The 23,724-nt window shown below is 39.8% G+C and overlaps 1 protein-coding gene across 3 annotated transcripts in view; it reads left to right on the plus strand.

Moving 5' to 3' along the window:
* The window catches only part of FSHR (follicle stimulating hormone receptor), a 192,654-nt gene that overhangs the window by 119,367 nt on the left and 49,563 nt on the right, over window positions 1–23,724 (plus strand). The window contains exons 1-3 of one of the 3 annotated variants that reach the window (XM_074400273.1): window positions 14,608–14,616; window positions 20,191–20,265; window positions 22,735–22,809. Coding sequence is in view for 2 of the 3 variants with exons in the window: in XM_003922751.3 (XP_003922800.2) it covers window positions 20,191–20,265; window positions 22,735–22,809 (150 nt within the window). In the remaining variant the exon portion in view is untranslated. Of the gene's footprint in view, window positions 1–14,607; window positions 14,617–20,190; window positions 20,266–22,734; window positions 22,810–23,724 lie in introns of those variants that run through there. The other 2 variants (XM_003922751.3, XM_074400272.1) reach the window with 2 other exon arrangements.

The following is a 23,724-nucleotide window of genomic DNA, read 5'->3' on the forward strand; positions in this document are numbered from 1 at the left end:
TTTCCAATTTAACATCTTTTGTTTGTGAGCAATATTATGAGCATCCATTTTCCAATTCATTAATTTCATTGTTTATACTTATTCCATTATTCATTTACTGAGTGTTTAATTATCGTAACTTTACATTATTCTATTAGTATTTTCCATTAGTTCTTTTTTCAAATTGGTTCTTTTTCATACTTCCTTGTCTTCTAATTTCTTTTATCTTTCTATATCTCTTTGAGCATTTAAAAGTACCCATTTAAAAATCTCCTACAGTTTCTTTAAAAATCTTGATTAATGAAACATAAATATTCTCTCTAGTATGGTAATTCCTTTTATGGTTTGTAACATTTACCCTCATCCCATGAAATGGGTGAGAAGCAGGAGGGATGAAGCCTGTTCAATGGGAATCTGATGCTCTCGGTATGAAAATATCCTAACATTTGCTGCTATCAAGCATTGTAATTTTCTCCAGTTCTAACATTTAAATTAGTTTCTTGAGGTCACCGAATACAGTGGATGCTGTGAATTCTCACCCAACATAATCATGTGTCACTGGCCTGATGTTATAAATAGTTGCAGGTGACTATTTCCACTAACGGCCTCAGGATACTCCTTTGATGTTTCCCCTCATTTAAAGTCCCCAGTTTCTCTAATGGGAAGCTTTTCCTTATTTCAGACTTTATGCAAATAGTTCATCTCTAGTTCTTCTCAGACAAAGAAGTCTGGAACTTAGGCTCATCTTCCCAAGTGGGTTTTGAAGCTCCAAGATCAAGCCATTATGCTAATTAAAAAATTTCCTTCGTTTTTGGCTTCAGTGTATGCTCAGCATTCTGACCATATTGAAGACGGAGTTTCTAAATTTTCTAAAAGTTTATTTAATGTCTGACATATTTTATTCAGCATTTCTGTGGATCTGAATCTGGAGAGGCTTTCATCTCAGATTTCCATGTCAGCCAGAACTCCCAACATCACTGTTTTAGTCTGTGTGACAGTTTATCAACATCTCCTTTAAATATAAGAAAATGCCAGAGAGGCAACCAATAGATTAGTAAAAGCCATAGTGTAGATTACATTCTACCTTAACAAACTGGGGCTACCTGATGATACTGAGCATCTAGACAAAGAAGAAATGCTAGAAAGAGGGAAGATATGATAGAAACAAAATGCTGAGGACACACAACAAAGGCCATTTTTCCAAAGCTGCAGCACTGACTGTGCCCTATGTATTGATATATATAGATGTATACTGTAAATAGAGATAGGTAAGATATAACAATATATAACAGATTTTTATATTTATATACAAAATATTCCTATATAAATAGTGATATAGGTATCTATATATAACAATATATCTATATATAATATACATTATATATAGTGTGTATATATACACACACATGCACACACACATACAGGGAAAAGTTCCTATATATCCTGAATCAAAGACCAGAGGAGAAAATAAAAGCTCCTATATAAATATTCAAATATCAAAGCACGTACCCAGCAACAGAAAGTGAACAAGCTAAATCTTATCATTCCCATGTAAGAATTGTTGGGAATCTAAATTATAGGACAGAGAAATATCTTCAAACTATGGGAGGAGAAAAAGTTGGGATTGAGACAACAAATCTACAAATTAGAACTGAGTAAGTCTGATCACAAACTGAGCAAGTCACACCACCATAGCTGCTCTACAGCCAGGCGAGAGAATCAGGCTTACAGTTGTTGCATACTTTGCCTTTGTCAGAATATAGTTGACTTTTCAAAACACTTTCCTACCTACTCTTTATCTATCTATTCAGCACATGTTGTTAAGTAGATCCTAACATCATCCTAGAAAAGTGATATAGGTATTATCATTTTTATGTAAATCATAAAATTACCTGGCCCCATTTAATGTACTATCCCATGAGCCAACAGCTAGTTTGCAGAACAGGTAGGACTAGAATGTGATTCTCCTGACTCCTGACTCTATTCTCTGTCTAACATAGCAGTAGACTATCTTTTCCAGTTTACAGTTAGGTATCATTGGAGAGAAGTCGATCCAAAGATGGAACAAAGGCATGTCTGGCATATGGTTGCTGCCCTTCTAAGCTTGACTTTCAGACTTCCTCAGCATCCTTCCTCAGCATCAATCTTCCAGCTTTTTCCTCTTGCTATCTCCAAGTATATTATATTCCAGCTTCAGCACTATCTTTTGTCAGAATCAATCTTTTTCTAGCTTTCTCCTTTCTCTATCTCCAAGTATGTTACATTTATGAGGATTTTGTGTTTGGGGGGGAAAAGCAAGAGCCACATTTTATTTTATTATTATTTGTTTTTAACTTTTTAATTTTTTTTACTTTAAGTTCCAGGATACATGTGCAGAATGTTCAGAACATTGTTACATAGATATACGTGTACCATGGTCGTTTACTACACCTATCAACCTGTTACCTAGGTTTTAAGCCACACATGCATTTAAGCTATGTGTTCTGATGCTCTCCCTCCCCTCACCCACTGCAATTACAGCCCCTCATGTCTGTTGTTCCCCTCCTTGTGTCCATGTCTTCTTATCGTTCAACTCCCACTTATGAGTGAGAACAGATGGTGTTGTTTCCTGTTCCTGTGTTAGTTTGCTGAGGATGATGGCTTCCAGCTTCATCCATGTCCCTGCAAAGGACATGATCTCATTCCTTTTTGTGGTCGCATAGTATTCCATGGTATATATGTACCATATTTTATTTATCCAGTCTATCATTGATGGGCATTTGGGTTGGTTCCATGTCTTTGCTATTGTAAATAGTGCTGAAATAAATATACATGTGCATGTGTCTTTACAGAATGATTTACATTCCTTTCAGTATATACCCAATAATGGGACTGCTGGGTCAAATGATATTTCTGGTTCTAGATACTTGAGGAATCACTGTACTGTCTTCCAGAATGGTTGAACTAATTTACACTCCCACCAACAATGTAAAACTGTTCCTATTTCTCCACAGCCTCACCAGCATCTATTGTTTCCTGACTTTTTAATAATTGCCATTCTGACTGGCATGAGATGGTATCTCATGGTGGTTTTGATTTGCATTTCTCTGATGATCAGTAATTTTTTTTTGATAAGTTTGTTGGCTGCATAAATGCCTTCTTTTGAGAAGTGACTGTTAATATCCTTTGCCCACTTTTAGATGGGGTAACTTTTTTCTCGTAAATATGTTTAAGTTCCTTATAAATTCTGGATGTTAGACCTTTATTAGATGGATAGATGGCAAACATTTTCTCCCCTCTGTAGGTTGCCTGTTCACTCTGATGATAGTTTCTTCTGCTGTGAGGAGGCTCTTTAGTCTAATTAGATCCCATTTGTCATTTTTAGCTTTTGTTGCAATTTCTTTTGGTGTTTTTGCCACAAAGTCTTTGCCTATGCCTATGTCCTGAATGGTATTGCCTAGGTTTTCTTCTATGATTTGTATGATTTGGGGTTTTACATTTAAGTCTTTAATCAATTTTGAGTAATTTTTGTATAAGGTGTAAGGAAGGGGTCCAGTTTCAGTTTTCTGCATATGGCTAGCCAGTTTTCCCAGCACCATTTATTAAACAGAAAATCCTTTCCCCATTGCTTGTTTCTGTCAGGTTTGTCAAAGATCAGATGGTTGTAGATGTGTGGTTCTATTTCTGAGGTTTCTTTTCTGTTTTGTTGGTCTATATGTCTGTTTTGGTACCAGTACCATGTTGTTTTGGTTACTATAGCCTTGTGGTATAGTTTGAAGTCATGTAGCATGATACCTCCAGCTTTGTGATTTTTCCTTAGTATCATCTTGGCTAACAGGCTTTTTCAGTTCCATATGAATTTTAAGGTAGTGTAATTCTATGAAGAATGTCAGTGGTGGCTTGATGAGAATAGCATTGACTCTATAAATTACTGTGGACAGTATGGCCATTTTCACAATATTCCTTCTACTTATCCATGAGGATGGAATGATTTTCCATTTGTTTGTGTCCTCGCTTATTTCCTTGTACACTGGTTTGTAGTTCTCCTTGAAGAGGTCCTTCATATCCCTTTTTAGCTGTATTCCTAGGTATTTTATTCTCTTTGTAGCAACTGTGAATGGGAGTTCACTCATGATTTGGCTCTCTGCTTGTCTATTGGTGTATAGGAATGCTTATGATTTTTACACATTGATTTTTAATCCTGAAACTTTGCTGAAGTTGCTTATCATCCTAAAGATTTTTTAGGCTGAGTGCTCCCAAGAGGGCTTGAAATTGTTACCTTCTTCATGGTTTAAGGACTATAGTCCTTTATTAAAAACAATGGGGTTTTCTAGATATAGAATCATGTCATCTGCAAAAAAAATTTGACCTCTGCTTTTCCAATCTGAATACCATTTCTTTCTTTCTCTTCCCTGACTAGCCTGACCAGATCTTCCAATACTATGTTGAATAGGAGTGGTGAGAGAGGGCATCCTTGTCTTGTACCAGTTTTCAAAGGAAATGCTTCCAGCTTTTGCCCATTCAGTATGATATTGGTTGTGGGTTTGTCATAAATAGCTCTTCTAATTTTGATGTTCCATCAATACCTAGTTTATTGAAAGTTTGTAACATGAAGGGATGTTGAATTTTATCAAAGGTTTCTCTGCATCTATTGAGATAATTATGTGGTTTTTATTATTGGTTCTGCTTATGTGATGGATAACATTTACTGATTTGCATATGTTGAACCAGCCTTGCATCCCAGGGATGAATCCAACTTGATTGTGGTGGATAAGCTTTTTGATGTGCTCCTGGATTTGGCTTGCCAGTATTTTATTGAGGATTTTTTGCATCAATGAAGAACCATACTTTAAACTCCTAGAACCATGACTGAATATGAAATTCCAATGTTCAACAGGCTTTTTAGAAGCTGAGATTTTAAAGCAAAATAATGTAAAACTGATAGCCAGCATCGAAAATCCTTAGGAAGAGAGCCTATCCAGGTTTTTTTGAGCAAAGCTTTGGAAGACATTCAAAGCTTCAAAGTGGCCCAGTGTTTAAGTGGAGAGTGGAAAGTAAATAAATAAACAAAATAAATGAACATAGAAAAAAGGATGACTGGAGATGATGAAACAGAGATCAAAGATAACCAGTTTACTTCTTTTTTGGTGGTAATAAATTTCAGACCCCAAAAGAGGAAGAAAATAATTTCTTTGAGAACAAAATCAGCCACTGTGCCTCTCATCAGTTTGGATAAATGTTTCCAGTGGGAGTGTCCTTGTAGTATAATCATGGCTAAAGATGTTGGTTAATGTCCACAGCAGAAAATCTAAAATATATGGTACATATATCGACCTTTCTTTTTGTTAGAATCTAGTAGTATAGTATCTATATCTACCTACCCATGTATTGATCATGGGTTTGAGAGAAAAGAAAGAGAGGGAGTAAGAGAAGTGTTGTTCAACTTTTCTAATGAAATCTACATGCTTGAACTTACTAATGGTGTTTACCTCAAGTGAAAGTTATCAAGTTCTACATCTTATGATCTGAGAAATACCTATCTAAAGCTCTGCTTGCTCAAAGATTTCTCTTCCTACTGGCTTGCCAGAGAGCCTGAAATTTTCATCTTTCTCATGGTTTAATGACTATAGTCCTTTATTAAAATGCAAAGTTGTTGCCTGGAAATAGTAACATATACACCGCCAGCACCCATGAGTTGTTTTGAGCAACTGGGACCAGTCACTTTTTTGAAGCCTGAGATTCCTGAGAGAGTCAAAATAAACCATCTCTTAGGTTCCTCCTCTCAGTAAGCATTATTCTGTAGTTCTGTAATTCCATAATATGATAATCTCACAGGCTGATGTTTTGATAGAGGATTAGGAAGTCAAGGTGGAACATGAGCCTTAAATGCGACTTATGGAAGTTGGGGTGGAATGGAGGGGTGGTTAGAGCCAAGACAGGCATAGCCACAAAGGTCTCTGGCTCTAAAACACTTCCCTGGTGGGAAGCAGAGAAAAGGATACCACTGAGGAGTTACATTCCATGGCTTTGACCCTTGGATGGGCATGATGTTAATATACATATAAAATGCTAATTGTCCTTGGTCTCTTCTGTCACTGGCAAAGGCCCTTTGAAAATGAAAGGCAATGTGAAATCAAATAAAGCATCTAAGAAAACCATGCCCATGGGAGCAAGTTGCATACAAGGACCTCTTTAGGATATTGTTAACATTTCTGTCCCCCTCCCTCTCCTATAATTATCAGTGATTTGCCTTTCAGCAGCAATAAAGAACATAGTTTAACAGAGTCATCCCAATTTCTAAAAGAGCAATGCTTCATATAAAGTATCAACCCTATAAAGACCAGCCTTAGTGCTTAAAGACATTGAAACACATTGAATTTAACATTAAATTCAATAGATAGCCACCTGTCTAAGTAGAGGAAGGAGCCCCTTCTGCAGCATTGCGTGAGGGGCACTGGGAGGGCTTGTTGCCACAGAAGAGAAGGTTACAACAAAATACCTTCTCTGGCTTATCCCTAATGCCTAAATTCCACCTTCTAACACCATCATCTGTGTTAAATGTCACCCTCCATCTAACCCTTCCATATATTTCTCCAGGGGTATGAACTGCTAGGTCTAGGCTCACGCCTGTAATCCCAGCACTTTGGGAGGCCGAGGCAGGCAGATTATCTGAGGTCGGGAGTTAAAGACCAGAGTTACTAACACAGAGAAACCCCGTCTCTACTAAAAATACAAAATTAGCCGAGCATGGTGACCCGTGCCTGTAATCCCAGCTACTCAGGAGGCTGAAGCAGGAGAATCGCTTGAACCCGGGAGATAGAGGTTGCGGTGAGCCGAGATTGTGCCATTGCACTCCAGCCTGGGCTACAGGAGCGAAATTCCATCTCAAAAATAAAATTAAGAAAAAAAGAAAAATGCTAGGTCTAGACTAATAGATCTGGAAGTTCATTTATCAAGTCAATTATGAGTTTCATCTCAAAAATGGGAAAGAAAAGCATAATGGAAAGTTGAAAGAGGAATATAGATTCTGGCATGGAATCACAGTATCATCGTAAAAACTAGCTGTAGTAATACCAGTGATAATAATCATTCTAATCTTTCCAAAAAGGTGTTTATGTGCTAAATGCTTTACAGTTTCCCAAATGCTTTCACAGACATAATTTAATCTTTATGTTGATCACATGGAATAGATAAGAGACAGTTATTTACTTACTTTACGCATGAGATTCAGAGAACTAAAGGGTCTTGTCCCAGGCCACACCACTAATAAGCAAACAGAAAACTAAAACTAGATGCTAGCTATTGACATCTGCATACACTCCTTTGCTCTAAAGGTATCCACAGGGCCACAGTGATCCCATATTAGAGAGATTTGGGGAAGTTAACCACAGGCTTTGCTGATCAGACTTTTCTTAACTCCTTGGGATCTTGGAAGGAGGTCGGACAATACTCAGAAAACCCAAGGCCTCATCTCACCAGCTTTCATGACCTCCAGCTCTCATCCTCCCACGTGTTAGAACTGGCTTCTTCCTACTCAGTCTTCAGGTTAAGAATAACCAGGGAAGGGCAGAGGCCTGAGGGAATGGCAGGCAGAAAGTCCATCACTGTAAGTTCTCCTACAGATATTAGACACTTGAGCCCTCCAGACTCTGGGTCTTGTTTCCTCAACACAAATGCTCCCTGATAGCTGGCTTTGCGTTTATTTTCTGTGGCGTTGCACTGTGCCTGAGAGGCGTCGACAATTCAGCCGCTAGAACAATTACCTCACTTCATCTTTTCCTCCAGTGGCTGAGGACCTAAAGCTCATTTATATCCAGCCTGCTATGAAATCATAGTAGGTGACAGATGTGATATAAGGGGCTCCAGAAAGGACTTAAAGCTTTAAAAATACCTCCAGTCCCTGCTCCTTTATGCCCCATAGTCATAAGAATTCTCTTATTAAAGCTTTGCTCCCTATTAAAATCTAGTCCCCTCCCCTCCAATCAGACACTGACACTTGGGGGCAAATATTTTTTTTTTCTTACAGCAGAGACTAGTATAGGGAAACAGCAGGGAGGAGGGCTCTCAAAGGGACCCAGGGATGCTGGGTGACAGGTCGGCCATGCTTCCCATGGTGCTATATGCCAGGCTGCAGCTCGCACACAGTCCCCAGTGCAGGCAGCTCGGTTGTGGCCCATCCATTTTCCTCTCAAATACCCTCGTTCCTTATCTGAGCTGAAAACAACCTTCCTGCGTTGGCCTCTTCATCAACTCCCCTTTCAGCTACTATTTATTCTCGCTTTCAAATTGGTCATTTTCTCTCTTTAGTTTTGCACAGTGTTTGGGTACTAGAAAAAAGAAAAACCAGCCATAACCGAACATCCTTTAGCATCCTTTCCCAGGTTCTTGTTGGCAGGTTATAAACTGTTGCTACTGTAAGACATATCTTTAGGATATACAAGGAGCAAGCAATGAAAAAAATCACACTCAACTCTGGGAGAGATTTCCAGTAGTTTTCACATTTCTTCATTGTCCCTACACATCTCTAGCTCTCTTTAAGGACTACTGGGCTTACTCAGTCAGTGACCTTGTCTAATCATATTGATTGTCAGCAATTGCGGTCTAATTGGAAAGCCAGTTGCTATGGTAATTCCTGTGTCTTATGTCTTGCATTTAAAGACACAATGATCCTAAAAACAGGAAAATTGCTTGTGGTTGGTGACAGAGGAAAACATAATTAGATATGCAAATTATAAAACTAATGTATTCAAATGAATTCTGAAATCTAAATAAGGATTTGATGTAATAAACTGGTCCCAGAATTTCCACCAAAAGTACATTTGGTCAGAAGGTATTCTTTTTCTCCAAATATTTATTTTTAGGAAAAATAAATAAAGACAATGTATCATAGACAAGTGGGAAGGGAGTGGCTATTCACAGCTGAAAACTGGGGATAGGATCCTTAACACTGGGATGCTGCATTGTGTGCCTGAAGGAACACCAGCATGGGAGTTAGCAGACCCAGATTCTACTCTGCCTTCTATCTTTAACTTGCTGTATAGCTGTGGGTAAATCACCTAACTTTTATGTGCCTTATTATTCTTCACTAACAAACAAAATATCCGCTTTTGCTTTTTTCATTCATTTTACCCATCAATGATCACACACTGAGCATCTACTATGTTCCAAGCTATTAGCAGGAAACACTGAAAGTCAGTCTCTCTGGTCACTATGTACTCCAAAGAGAGTACAATTTCTATTCAATTAGATGCTCCTTGAAGGCAGAAACTATGTTCTTTTGAATATGTATGAAGAAGAGGCCTGCGAAGGAATTTGCACCAGAAATAAAGTATGGCTCATTCCTGTTCCCTCCAACTAAATAAAAATTGAGAGACTGCCAAGTGTGATTTGAGGGGCCTGGTATTACGGAGAATGTGACAGGTGCCACAGCTCCAGCACTCTGGGGCCTACACACATAAGGGCAGCTGGTGTGACAGCCTGACTATGATAAAATACTTTGATAAAGGCAAAAGCAGTGTGCTAGGCAAGCTCAGAGAAGGGAAAATGTCTTAATTCCAGAGGATAAGGGAAGGCTTCCTTGGAGAAAACTTTAAAGGTTGGGCCTTAAAATTGGAATGGGGTTTTCTTCCCACTCCACTGCTCGGGTCGGGGAGTTAAGGATTTTACTTTACTCAATATAAGGCAAAGGACTTCAATGCTGAGGATGTCATTTGTCCATTCAACACACATTTATGGAGTACTTGCTGAGTGCACGATGCAAGCTATGAATATAACAAAGTCCTTGACCCTAAGGGATTTATAGTCAGTAGACCAGACTCTAACAGAAAATAATAACAACAACAATAATAAATACCATTCCTTTAGCGATTACTAAGCTTCCGATACTTAACATGGAACTATTTCATAAATAATTCTCACACAGTTTTATACAGGTAAATACCATTATCCCCATTTCAAAGATGAGAAAACCAAGGCTCAGAGAGGCTAAACAACCTTCATCAGCTTCACACAGCTAGTAAGTGCTTATATGGTTATACAGTGCTACCTCTGCTGCCTAGCTCATAACCTAGGTAACCCCCTCCCTGGAAGTAATAGCTTTGATCCATTGGTTCTGCAGCTCCAGCAAGACCCATGGAACTTAAGCAGATTAATGAAAATACACTCCTACTGTCATAGATCAAGAGCAACTTAACCTAGATCAGCTCCATTATTAATTAGTCATGTAATTACAGCTTCTTATATCTTTGTTACTTTATGTGTTGAAAAAAGTGGAGGGGGGAGGCATGTGCAGGAAAATAAATCTAGGAGATAGCTGATAAAATCTCTTCCTTTGCCGATTACTCTGAAATTCTAATTTCAGGGTCATTGAAAAAACAAAACAAAATTTCTAAAAAGCATCTTTTTAACAGGATCCCCATTACCTGAAATTATGTTAGTAAAGGACAAACGTGTACTTCACAATTAAATTACGCACATCAATAGGGGTACAGAGGACCCCTTCCAAAGCTGCTAACATGAGGAATAATATCTCGTTTCTCCCAACCCTCCCCACACAACCAGCACCCCTCCATCGTCAATAGGAGCTATTCCATTGTTTTTGATGCTACTCTCTAAGTTTTTATTTAAACAAGGGGTCCCAAGGCACAGCAAAGGCCTGAACATATACTGAGCCGGGTTGTTGATCCCCAACATCTTGGGTGGCTTAACTGGCTGAATAACTCACATAAAAGGTATACGTTAAAAAATAATCCACTCTTCTTATTCCTCCCTAGAATGATGGCATTTTTCTCTAGGCATTAGTAGTCTCATAAAAAAAGGAAGTCTTTAAAAACCATTCCTTTTTCCTGACCTTGCAGGTCCCTTCACTATAAAAATATGGACCATCTCAGGATCAATAGGAGGCAAAGGAGGTGCAGGAATAGGGCTTTTGCCTATAATTTGGGGGTATGGGGGATAACTACTATTCTGAAATGGATATAAAACCAGTTAAATATGAAGTCAGAGAATAGAGACCCCTAGATTTCTGAATGGTTGCCAAGGGCAGGATGGATAACAGCTTTGCATGCAGGGCACTTACGGGGTGCTACACTCAAGGATTCCAAAGAGGAAAATAAGACCATCAATGTGACTCAAATACAAAAGCAGCCAAATGTGAGCTCCTTGTTGCTCCTTCACTGCAGCTCATAAAGGAAGCTCTTTCATGCCAAGATAAGAGTTAATGAGGTGGAAAATGGAGGGCCATAAAAAATAGAGTAATTATGAATTACAGAGTGAAAACAGAGACTGGAAGCAGCAAGAAAGCCATTGGAGGAAGGGGGGATTATGTTACAGGTATGGGATCAAAAAAACACAGTCAAACCTAGAGAGAATAATTAAGGAGTGCTTTGGGGTGCTCTGAGGTGGCAGCAATGGACAGGACAGCCTCCAACAACTCACACACACGCAAACACACACACACACACACACACATACACACTTGCTATTTCTTTAGCAAAGAGACTCAAGACATATGTCAAGGAGGAAATCAACGCCAGCTTACTGGCTTATAGAGGGTATCAATGGATCCCTCTTTAAGCTGACAATAAAACATATGCTGTCTTCAAGAGAATAATGGCTCAGGTCAGGGGTCCTTTCTCACCCTTGCCCAGCGCTTCAAGTGGTAAATGGCCCTTACTGGCTACCTTACTGCTGCTCCCTCATAGGTCCACCACAGAGCTACTCCCAAAGACGCAGTGCCTTAAGAAGCAGGCTTCATGGAGCCCCACCACATCTCAGCTTGTTAAAAATGAAAGCTGGCTGTCATGGAGGACTGCCGATGAGATGAGGCTGGCTGCCTTTTAATAACAGAATCACAGAAATAATTAAAATCACAGAATTCTAGGACTAACAGGGACCCTGGAGATCATTTGGATCAACAGTGTTGTTTTATAGATGAGGAACAAAGGCCCAGAGAAGGCAACTGATTTGACTCAAGGAGAGTGGTTAATCAGTGGCAGTCAGGACTAGAAACTAGGCCTCCTGACTCCACTGAAATAATAAAAATAATAATAAGCAGCATCACCTTTGCTTAACACTATGTGCTTTTTTCCCTAGTGCATGACATGCATTATTCATGTGATCTTCAACAGCCCAGCTAACTACAAAGGATTGAGTATAAAATGTACTGAGGGACAGAGAACCTTCGCGACATCTTACAGAGGAAAACGGATCTCAGAAGCTCCAGTGATTTGCCAATGTGATAAAAGGCTCCCTTCTGACCACTCAAGAGACCTATCCTCACACAACTGTGCATTTCTGGAGCTTAGAGAGCTGGGGGTTCAAATTTCTTAATCTTAACACCCTCCCAGGCTCTGTGTGCTAATGGATTTAGTAGTTCCCATCTTAAACAGTTCTTTCTGGCATGCCAGAGTTTTGTTGTGGTTGTTGTTTTTTCACGAAACAATTGAAAAAGGGAATAAAACAGCTAATGCCCTGTAATTCAACAACAGCTGCCTGATGTGCTGACAAGAGGCCAGGCAGCTCAATCACAGGTGGCAAATACTGTGTCACTGAGGAAGAGCAGTCTCTGGCTAAATTAGGTCAAATATAGAATTAGTTTTGAGGAAGACATTTTGATTATTTCTTTTCTTCAAATTGGCCAAGCAATACTAATTAATCCATCAATAAAAATTTATTTAACACTGTATGTATATATACCCACTTTTCACCAAATGGTAGATGTAAAACTCTTACCTGCCCTGATATAAGGAGCATTTGCTGAACAAGTACTAGCAACCACAGAGGGTGCTAGACCTTAAGTATTGGTGTAGGATATATGATGACTAACTCCAAAATGTCAGGGACTTTCAGAACAAGTTTCTTTCTTCCTCATCGAGAAGTCCAGGTCAGGTTGGTATTCCTCAGCACTATATTTAGGACCCCAGGGCAAAAGCAGCATTACTGTTTTCGACTGTGGCTTTCAAGATTGTTCTGGGCACCTCCAAGCAACAGCTAAAAAGGAAGCAGTGTATGGAGGAGCACAATGGTGGGTGCAGGACCAGGCCTGAAATAGCACACATCACTTTTACTCACCTTCCACAGGAAGGGCTTTCTTCTCACAATGCTACAGCTAACTGTAAGACTGGCCAAGAAATGTCACCCAGCTGTGCTCCCAGGAATAAGAGGAGGGAAACTGATTTTGGAGGACAATTAGCAATCTATTCCATGCCATGTATTATCTCCATAATTCTCACAAAAAATCCTAACAGGTGGATTAATATGTCATGCACATTAATTATCCCCATTAAAATAGATGTCATGCCTATTAATTGGCTTGTCCAAGGTCACATGATTGGGCAATGATAAAGCTAGAATTTGAATCCAGGCCTGTCTGGCTTCCAGGTTCATTCTGCTATTCACATGTGTGTGTAAACCAAGGCAAATATGAGTCAGCAGGGCCCTGATAAGACAAAGCCATTAGCGAGATTACCCATGCAGAGCATTTAGCACTATGCCTGCTACACAGCAAACATCCAATAAAGATTCATTATTATCATTGTCATCATTATTCCTGCAGCCTTGAGTTATAGAACGCAAGCTTACAAGTGTCCCAAACCTATGGACAATTTACTGTCCCTGTCCCTTGTGTGTCAAAGGCTACTCCAACCTCACACCTCACTTTCCTCTGCCTCTGCCAAAGCTGTCAGGTCACATCAAACCCAAACGACCTGATCAACCTGCCTGTTCTTTCTCCTCTCCACAGGATATCCACTCCCTTACTACCTGCCAAACTCCTTGTCTTTCATCACTAGGAACTCAGTAAATTCCTGTTTAAAAAAGAAATTGACTACCTTTTCTAGCTTCCAACTCTAATCTGGTTCTATCGCCAGAAAATCTCTTTGTCCTTCCTTCACCTATTTTTTTTTTTTTTAATTAGAGTCTTGCTCTGTCACCAGGCTGGAGTGCAGTGGCATGTTCTCTGCTCACTGCAACCTCTGCCTCCTGAGCTCAAGTGATTCTCACAACCCAGCTTCTCAAGCAGCCAGGACTACAGGCGTGCACCACCGCACCTGGTTAATTTTTGTAATTTTAGTAGAGACAGGGTTTCCCCATGTTGGCCAGGTTGGTCTCAAACTCTTGACCTCAAGTTATCCGCCCACCTTGGCCTCCCTAAGTGCAGAAATTATAGGCATGAGCCACTGCTCCCGGCCCTTCCTTCACTTTTTATCATACTCTTTCAATTCCATTAGCTTTCTCAAATAATTATCCTATGCACAGCTCCCAAGCACAAGGACTAGCTGCACTCCTGTGTCCAGGTAGGGTTGGACTCATAAGCCACCAGCTTCCAATTCCCAGTATTCTCTATTTGTCCCTCCATTCTTAGTTGTGCATATTATGTACATAACCTTAAATATCTCCCAAATATTAATAATTGATACACTTAATTTGTTTGAAAAAAGATGACCCATGACCAACATCATACCATTCCTGAGTACTTCTGAGTCATTAACACGACTGTTAAAAACTGCTGGTCTAGTGGAAATTGCAAAGTAGACAATGTTGGTGGGAAATAAGGAAGGTTTGCAAGAAATACAGAAGTGAGTGATTGAGAGAATTTAAGATCTGTTTGGACACTAAATGGTGGAAAGAAGTCAAAGGTGACCCCTGAATTCAAAACAGGTTAGTCCAGTGGGCCAGTAGGGATGTCAGACAGAGCCGCTGGCTTTGGGTCATGACTGGGGAGGAGAAGACAGTTGGGAGAGGAAAAGAATCAAGCTGCTGTAGACTGATCGTCTGTGATGGGTTCACAAAAACATGTGTGTCTTAGGCTGTTGCAGACAAGGGATGCTGGTCTCAGAGGGAAGCTCATTCTGATGATGTATAATTCATCAGCAGAGACATCCTAACTGAGAGGCTGTGAGGAATAAGGTGGCCCCAGGGTGTGTTAACAGGAAAAGGAAAAGCTTGAGGGACACTAAGGCTTAAGAGATGCTGACATTTAGAGAGAGTGTGACGGGGGAAATGTGGTGTATAGGGATATTTACAATAAAATGTACTGAAGCCCCACTGTTTACTCGGCTGTGTTGGGCACCTGGCATCCTTCCCACACTGTCCTCCACTTCTGTTCTGTTGACTCTGCACTCACAACTTTTCATACATGTGACCAAACTGCAGATGTATATAAGATAAAGGCAGTACTATTTACCATCTTACATGCTTTATACTTGCATGGAAAATGTACTAAAAGGTGTTTATTATATGAGTTGCTGCTTGGAACTTTGATTTATGTGTGCTATTGGGGAAATTACTTAACTTCTGTGTGCCAGCCTTTCTGTAGAAGGGGCTAAGGATGGCACTTAGCTCACAAGCTTGATATGAGGATTAAGCAACTTCATAAATATGAAGCACAGAAAAACTGCCTGACACGTAAGTGCTTGATAAACGTTAGCTAGTATGACTGTGATTTTTAGTCCCTTTTCTCATCTGCTGAGGGAAGAAAGGGAGATGTTTTATAACAAATTTTAGATTAAAGTTTAAGTTAAGATAAAACTAAAAATGAACACAATAGTTTGTTGTTGATGTATTTGAAAGCAAGAGCATTTAATTCAAATTTCTGGATTAGGCTGAGCCACTGAAGCTACTTTTATCTCTGTCTCATTTTGGGGTATCTTTAGGATGACTCCAACAAAGACTGATCTTGCCCATGGGAAGGAAGCAGATGTGGGAAGACCAGACAGTCTCAGCCATGTCAGGAAAGGGCAGAACCACCGGCTGCCATCTAAGGAGGCGAAACCAGCCCTTTGGCAACATCCTCACCACATCCTGACCCTCTCCTAAAGGGAAAAGCATGCGTTTTAGGCTATGATTTCCATGTGGAGACAATCCATGTTGAGGCATATGCCTGCTCCACCTAATCTCCTTTGTGTGGCCAGTGGACCAGATGGGCAATCTCACTGTAAGACTTAGAATAGGGCTGGGGTTAGGATAATAACATAGCCTGGTTTAAGAATTTAAATGATTCTATAGGTGAGGTTAAGGGAACAAACTGAATTTCTCTACGTAAAGCTTAAAGCAGCATTCCTAGGACCTTTGCTGGAGAGTGTTACCTCAGCACAGTGGTCGACTGGCACAAGATCCCCCAGCTGCAGATGAATTCCATCCAAAACTCCATAAAGAGAGGAAGGCAGGCAATCAGCAGGCATGCTGACATTCGAGTTTACCATGTGACAAGCACAGTACTTTCACACATCCCTTCCTATTTTATCCCTTTGACAAGCCTTTGAAGTAGTTATTCCCATCTTATAAACGAGGAACTGAAGCTCAGAAGACTCTCACAGTGGCCCAGTTACTCAGCTAGGAGAAAATGGAGGCAGGACTCCAACTCAGGTCTCAACTTTATTTGTAAAGTTTCTGGATATAATGTTCAGATAATTATTTTTTGTTTATATAGATAGACAGACAGACAGATAAATAGATTATTGTACTTTAGGTTCTAGGGTACATGTGAAGAACATGCAGGATTGTTGCATAGATACATACATGGCAATGTGGTTTGCTGCCTCCATCCCGTCACCTATATCTGGTATTTCTTCCCACATTATCCCTCCCCAACTCCCTACTCTCCACTGTCCCTCCCCTCTTCCCCCCAACCCCCGCAGCAGACCCCAGTGTGTGATGCTCCCTTTCCTGTGTCCATGTGGTCTCCTTGTTCAACACCCACCTATGAGTGAGAACATGTGCTGTTTGATTTTCTGTTCTTGTGTCAGTTTGCTGAGAATGATGGTTTCCAGGTTCATCCATGTCCCTACAAAGGACACAAACGCATCATTTTTTATGGCTGCATAGTATTCCATGGTGTATATGTGCCACATTTTCCCGGTCCAGTCTATCATCAATTGGCATTTGGGTTGGTTCCAGGTTTTTGCTATTGTAAAGAGTGCCACAGTGAACATATGTGTGCATGTGTCTTTATAACAGAACAATTTATAATCCTTTGGATATATACTCAGTAATGGGATTGCTGGGTCAAATGGAATTTCTATTTCTAGGTCCTTGAGAAATCGCCACACTATCTTACACAATGGTTGAACTAATTTACACTCCCACCAACAGTGTAAAAGTGTTCCTATTTCTCCACATCCTCTCCAGCATCTGTTGTTTCCCGATTTTTTAATGATCACCATTCTAACTGGTGTGAGATGGTATCTCAATGCGGTTTTGATTTGCATTTCTCTAATGACCAGTGAGGATGAGCATTTTTTCATGTTTGTTGGCCTCATGTATGTCTTCTTTTGAAAAATGTCTGTTCATGTCCTTCACCCACTTTTGAATGGGTTTGATTTTTCTTGTAAATCTGTTTTAGTTCTTTGTATATTTGGGATATAAGACCTTTATCAGATGGATAGATTGCAAAAAATTTTTTCCATTCTCTTGATTGCTGGTTCAACTCTAATGATTGTTTCTTTGGCTGTACAGAAGCTCTGGAGTTTAATTAGATCCCATTTGTCTATTGTGGCTTTTGTTGCCAATGCTTTTGGTGTTTTAGTCATGAAATCCTTGCCTATGCCTATGTCCTGAATGGTTTTGCCTAGGTTTTCTTCTGGTGGGGCGGCGGTGGGGGGTGGCGGTTTGGTGTTAGGTCTTATGTTTAAGTCTTTAATCCATCTGGAGTTAATTTTAGTGTAGGGTGTCAGGAAGGGGTCCAGTTTCTGCTTTCTGCACATGGCTAGCCAGTTTTCCCAACACCTTCTGTCAGCCACAGTTGATCCCTCATAGAGGTGGGGCCATTTAACTAATGTGGTGACAAAAATTCCAACCTCGCAGGCTTGTCAGAAGGATTACAGACTATGCAGGTAAAGTGCCTGATAAACAGTAAACACTCAATATATTTTAACAGTAATAACTAGAGACAGAATTGGCTTAGATCAGAACAAGATGTCTAAATTTCTCAATGAAGTACTTTTCCATGGCTGTACCCTGTTCACCTGCCCCCAGTCCTCATCTAGCCAAAGGCATCCCCCTACCCAACCCTAACACCCAGTACGGTCTCTGAAGTTGAGACCATTAAAATATGGACTACTTTCTAAAATCACTAATTTAGAAGTGTTTCTTTACTTTGTTTGTTCTAATAATTTCTATTTCTTTTGGAAACATAATCCAGATAAGGGAATTCTCAACACATGAATTTGGGCAAGAACATATGTCTCTCTGAGTGGTGACCAAATGTACTGCTAACTGCTAGTAGTGAACCTGGAGATAGCTTTTGGAGGAGATGGTTTTACTTGCATTTGAGCCCTTCCTGTTATCTAGCCTTTTCCTGCATGCCTTATTCTCTACCCCGAGCTATTCTTTCACTCTACTGTATTCAAATAAATGCTTTCTTCTTCCATTCCTTTCCCCCTCCTTCTCAATTCTGTACCTCCCAGAACTCCCTGTACATATATGTAATTACATATATATATATAATTAGGTTTTATTATATATAAAAAATAATTACCAAAAATTCTAAATATATAATTTAATATATATTATTATATAGACTATAATATAGATGATTATATATTATATAGAGAATATATTAAATATATATATTAAAAATATATAATTAGATATATACATAATTAGAAACACACATACACCACCGTTGTCTACGTTCAATTGTGCAAATGGTGAGGACTTTAATTTACCAAATGAACCATGAAAGATATTATTATGGAATAAGAGGAACTCTTCTCACAAAATATCTCCTCATTCATGGGGGCTTGTGAGAAACAGCCCTGCCACCACTGGGTTAACAAGCCACAGATGTCACCAGCCCCCTCACAGACACTGCTGCTGCTCATAGTCACAATTCCCCTCCCCCATGGGCCTTCTCTTTCCCTCCCCTCCAGCCTTTCTCTTGATCAAGAGCCTTTCTAGAGTTCTTCCGCTAAATCCTAGGCCAGCAGACAGCACTTCTACCTCAGCCACTTTGAATGCATGCTGCCTGGGAGATTTCCTGAGACACTCTCAGCTGCCACATTTATACTGCGTAAGAGTCTTCCTCAGGAGGCCTAGTCATAGCACATTTCATCTGTGAGACACTTTATAAACATTAACTGATTACACTGCCCTGTCTTCTCGCAACCTCTGGGCTTCTGCATAGTAGACATCATTCTCCTCTGCCCTCAGATTACTCTGGGAGAAAAAAAGCTGAGACCTGAAGAATTCTTTTCTGGAGATTCTAGGCTAAGACATCACTAATACCAATGGCCTTGCCACAACCTCCACCTAAGTTATGGCTTGGAGTGGGAAGGGATTTAAATCTATGTTTATTTTGTTATTTTTCTTAATTTTTAAGTTCCAGGTTACATGTGCAGGATGTGCAGGTTTGCTGCATAGGGAAACGTGTGCCATGGCCATTTGCTGTATCTATCAACCCATCACTTAGGTATTGAGCCCAGCATGCATTAGCTATTTTTCCTAATGCTCTCCCTCCCTCAACCCTTCCCCATGACAGACCCCAGTGTGTGTTCTTCCCTTCCCTGTGTTCATGTGTTCTTATTATTCAGCTCCCACTTATAAGTGAGAACATGCAGTTTTCTGTTCCTGCATTAGAAATTTATGTGGCCGACAAACGTATGTTTATTTTAAGAGACTGGATTGAGGTTCTCATCTCCGAAAGCCAGATTAGCAGAGAAAAAACAACTCAACGATCCAGGGCAGTGTTACTGAAGTACAGCCAATGGGTCAAGTCCAGTCTGACACCTGTTTTTATTGATAAAATTTTATTGGAACACAGTCAGGCTAATTCATTCTTGTGTTACCTATGGTTACATTTGGGCTACCACATCAGTTGAGCAGTTGTGACAGAGAACAAGAACAGCAAAGGCCAAAAAAATATTTACTATCTAGCCCTGTAAAAAAAAAAGGCTACTGACCCCCAGTCTAGGGAATTTAAATTTTGTTCTCAACCTGTATGATACCTAAATTTCTTTAAGGAAATCGCTTCCTTCCTGGACCTCACTTTCTACATCTGCAGACTGGATAATATCCAGGGTGAACCACTGCCTTCAACTTACTCTCCCACTGTTCTTTAAGTGTTAGCATCTAGTATGATAGTTTTGTCTTATTACTACAGCTGACTTCTTTGAGGGCAGGAAGGAGTTTTGTGTGTCTCATGAATCCTCCGAGTCACAAGGCTCTATGCTGAGCCCTAAAAATATTCATGGAGTGTAACTTAACTGGCTTGAATTATATTTTTTTTCTCCACAGAGAGATCTCTCAGAATGACGTCTTGGAGGTGATAGAGGCAGATGTGTTCTCCAACCTTCCCAAGTTACATGAAATGTAAGCAAGAAGGCTGGGGAATTTGCTCATGGCCATTCTTGAAAATATCCTTAGAGTTCTCCTATATTCCTAGGAAGCCCTGGCTCTGCCATGGCCTCAGATCCCTAGATTGTCATTAGAAGATGTCTAAGTCAGCCTAAAAGGCACTGTAATGTCTCTATCTAGTGATGCAGGCCACAGCTCAAAGCCTAGTCTCATCCTGTGCTGGCCTGTCATCATTTTTTGCATCATAGACCCAAGAACATTGCCAGTGACTGTATGCAAGTACCTCTATGTCATCCTTTCATTCAAAGTTATTCCAGTCAAGCCCAAAATAAGTCCCACATGATGTACTTGAAGTTGGTTAGACCTTGTCTGACTACTAGCCTTGCCGTATATTTACCATGAAACCTTGGCCAAGATAGATAACTATCTGAGACTTAGTTTCCTCATCTATAAAACTGAAATGATAAAATTACCTATGTCATAGGATTGCTGTGATGGATAAAGGAAATGATAGAGGTCAATTAGATCTAGTATATTGACTGGCCTAGAGTGAGTCTGTTATAATGATCCTTAGTTCCTTTACTACTCCAGCAAATTTACTTTCTCTTCTTAACGTTCCAGTTTTATGTAACAGCACTGCTCACACAGATCCACTTCTGTTTTATACCAGTTTGTAATTACTATAAATTATTTCACAGAGTCAGAGAATGTCAAAGCCAGAAGAGACTTTAGGGACTGGTCAACGATTTTTCAATATATATTCTGTGTATCACTAAAAACTCAGGAAATTATTAAGTATTTTTACAAAAGGAAAACTCTTTAGGGTCAAATAAGACTAGGAATCATTAGGTTAATAAAATTAGATAGGTTTGCTTATTTGAAGAAAACTTTTCAGAGTCTATAATATGCTAGTACACGTTTAGAATCTCCAAGAAGGATACTGTATAAATGTTTGTCAACTAATGTTCCTGGAAAGTGTTCTTTTAGAGATTGTTGATTTCCATCTCACAAAATTCCCACGGAACACATTTAGGAAGGCCAGTGAACTGCCTCCTGATTTTACAGATGAAGAAGGAAAGGCAAAGAGAAGTTGTAAGGCTTATCTAAAGTCACCCGCCTAAATCCACACACGAATAAGAACTTGAACATTAATCTTTTGACTCTTTTGTATCTTTTGAACAAGGATGGATTTTGTTTTTAGCATTTGCCAAATATCAGTAGGGGACAAATACATACATACTGTGTGTATGTGTGTGCATATGTGTGTGTGAATTTCTTTAGGAATGATATTCAGTCTGTTCATTTAGCAATTCCTCTCTCCCTTTTCCTTTCCTCTACCCTCTCTGCCTCCCACCTTCATTTTTCCTCATTACCTCTGCACTCTGCAACTGATGTTCTCCCTCCCTCTCCTCATTATCTTCATGCTTCTTCCTTTCTTCTCTTTCTGCTTGGCCTAGTTGGGAAGAACCCACAGATTATCAGAGAAATGAACCAAAGGGCAGCCAGGCCTCTGGGCAAGGTCAAGCAGGCATCCTTTGATACAGTTCAATGGACAGTCAAGGTAATGGTTTGGGTCTTTCATCTCTTTCTTGCATGAAGAGGTGCTCACCTCCATGTAGCACTGACTGCACTTAAAATTATTAATTGCCTAGTACTTAGATCTGGGTAGCTACAGGTTACAGCAACATAAAAGCTAATGAAACAGGAAGGAACTAATTAACAGAGAGCATCTTTGCAAATACACATTGATCCAGCAAGACAAGGAAAGGGCAGGCTCTCTATGTTGGAATCCAAACGTGAACATGCTCACTTCCAGACTGTTGATCAAGAAACAGCACAGGCCAACACAGGGCAGAAGTCACCCCTTTCCATGAGCTCTGAGTGAGCAGCCTCAGTCTGCTGCATAAAGGGAATCAATGGCCATTCCCAGCTACTGTACGCTTGGATTTCATCGCTAAAAACAAAGAGATATTGTTTTTCTCCCAACTTTCATTTTTCTTTGCCATTTCATTCTCTTTCCCTCCAATCTATTTTTGCCCGTTACTCTTTTTCCTTATCTTCTTTTCACCTACTTTTGTTCTTTTTCATTCCTTTTTCTCTTGTCTCCCAACCAAACAAAAGCTCATTTCCCTATATCAGTCTCATTCCTACCCTCTTAGCCTCCTCCAACCCTGAAAGTCTTACTGCTAAAAGATGCAGCTCTGCTCAGGGTGAAGACAACTCACCCAGCCAATGCTCTCTTTGCATCTGGTGGACAGGGCCCAGGTAATGAGAATTAAACATTTAGTTTGCACAGATTAGTGTAATAAAAGGCACTGAATGCTTCCTCAATATTTGTTGAAATGATGGATGGATAGATAGATGAATAGATGAGTGGATATATGGATGGGATGAATGATTTACTATGTACTCTGCAAAATGTGAAAAAATACTATAGCATTCCTTACCACTGAGATCACGAGCATGTTTTTACTTCTTTTATAGTAGAATTGAAAAAGCCAACAACCTGCTCTACATCAACGCTGAGGCCTTCCAGAACCTTCCCAACCTTCGATATCTGTAAGAACTCATGTACTTTGATACCCCCGTTATGATTACATTGTCCAACCCTTTTATTTTACAAAAAGGCTCACTTGTCTCTGGGGAGCAATTGCTTTTGATCAAGGATGGTCATAGGGGCAGAAGTGGAGGTGGAGAGATACTTGGCGATGGATTTTAGTTTAGTCTAATGAGCAAATTCTACTAATATAATTGGATTTTGTTTTCATTTGCAAAAACAGACATAAGAAATGCCATTTGCATTAATGGGATTGTCACATGGACCTCTTCCAGAACTCGGTAATAATTTAGCGTTAATGAGATGCAGCCAAAATTTCTGCTAGCATTTAGCTTGTGACCTTGACTTCAAAGCCATTGTCTCTCTTGTTTTGCATATATGCATTTTTCCTTTGATAAATTACAGCATTTTATTTTGTATGTTTTGGTTAATAACAGACATAGTATTTTATCAGCAGAGATTCCTAGTATTTCGGCTATATCCTTTGGGCCTGCCCCTACCAGCAAAAGCACTGCTTCCTCCACCCAAATGGCTTTCAGATTAGCTGAGGGCTTGACAGAGCCATGAGTGTTATAATGGGACCCCACACAATAACAGATAAGAATTTGGACTCCGGAGTTAAACTTTCTGGGTTCAATTACTAGCCAGTGATCATAGGTATGGACTTAACCTCACATATTGTTTCCTCATCAAGAGAATGGAAATAATAATAATGCATGTATACCGGTTATCTGTTAGCATCATAATCATACAAAACCAACCACTACCCAAAGATGGGGGCTTAAAGAAACAACTATTTATGATTTTTCATCTGTCTGTGAGTTCATCAGTGGAATAGTCCTGCTGATCTGAACTATGTCTACCCAGCCTCAACTAAGCTCATTCATGCATCTACTGATAATTGGCAGGTCAACTGG

Source organism: Saimiri boliviensis, chromosome 1, assembly GCF_048565385.1.
Source record: "Saimiri boliviensis isolate mSaiBol1 chromosome 1, mSaiBol1.pri, whole genome shotgun sequence".
Taxonomy (NCBI): Eukaryota; Metazoa; Chordata; class Mammalia; order Primates; family Cebidae; genus Saimiri; species Saimiri boliviensis.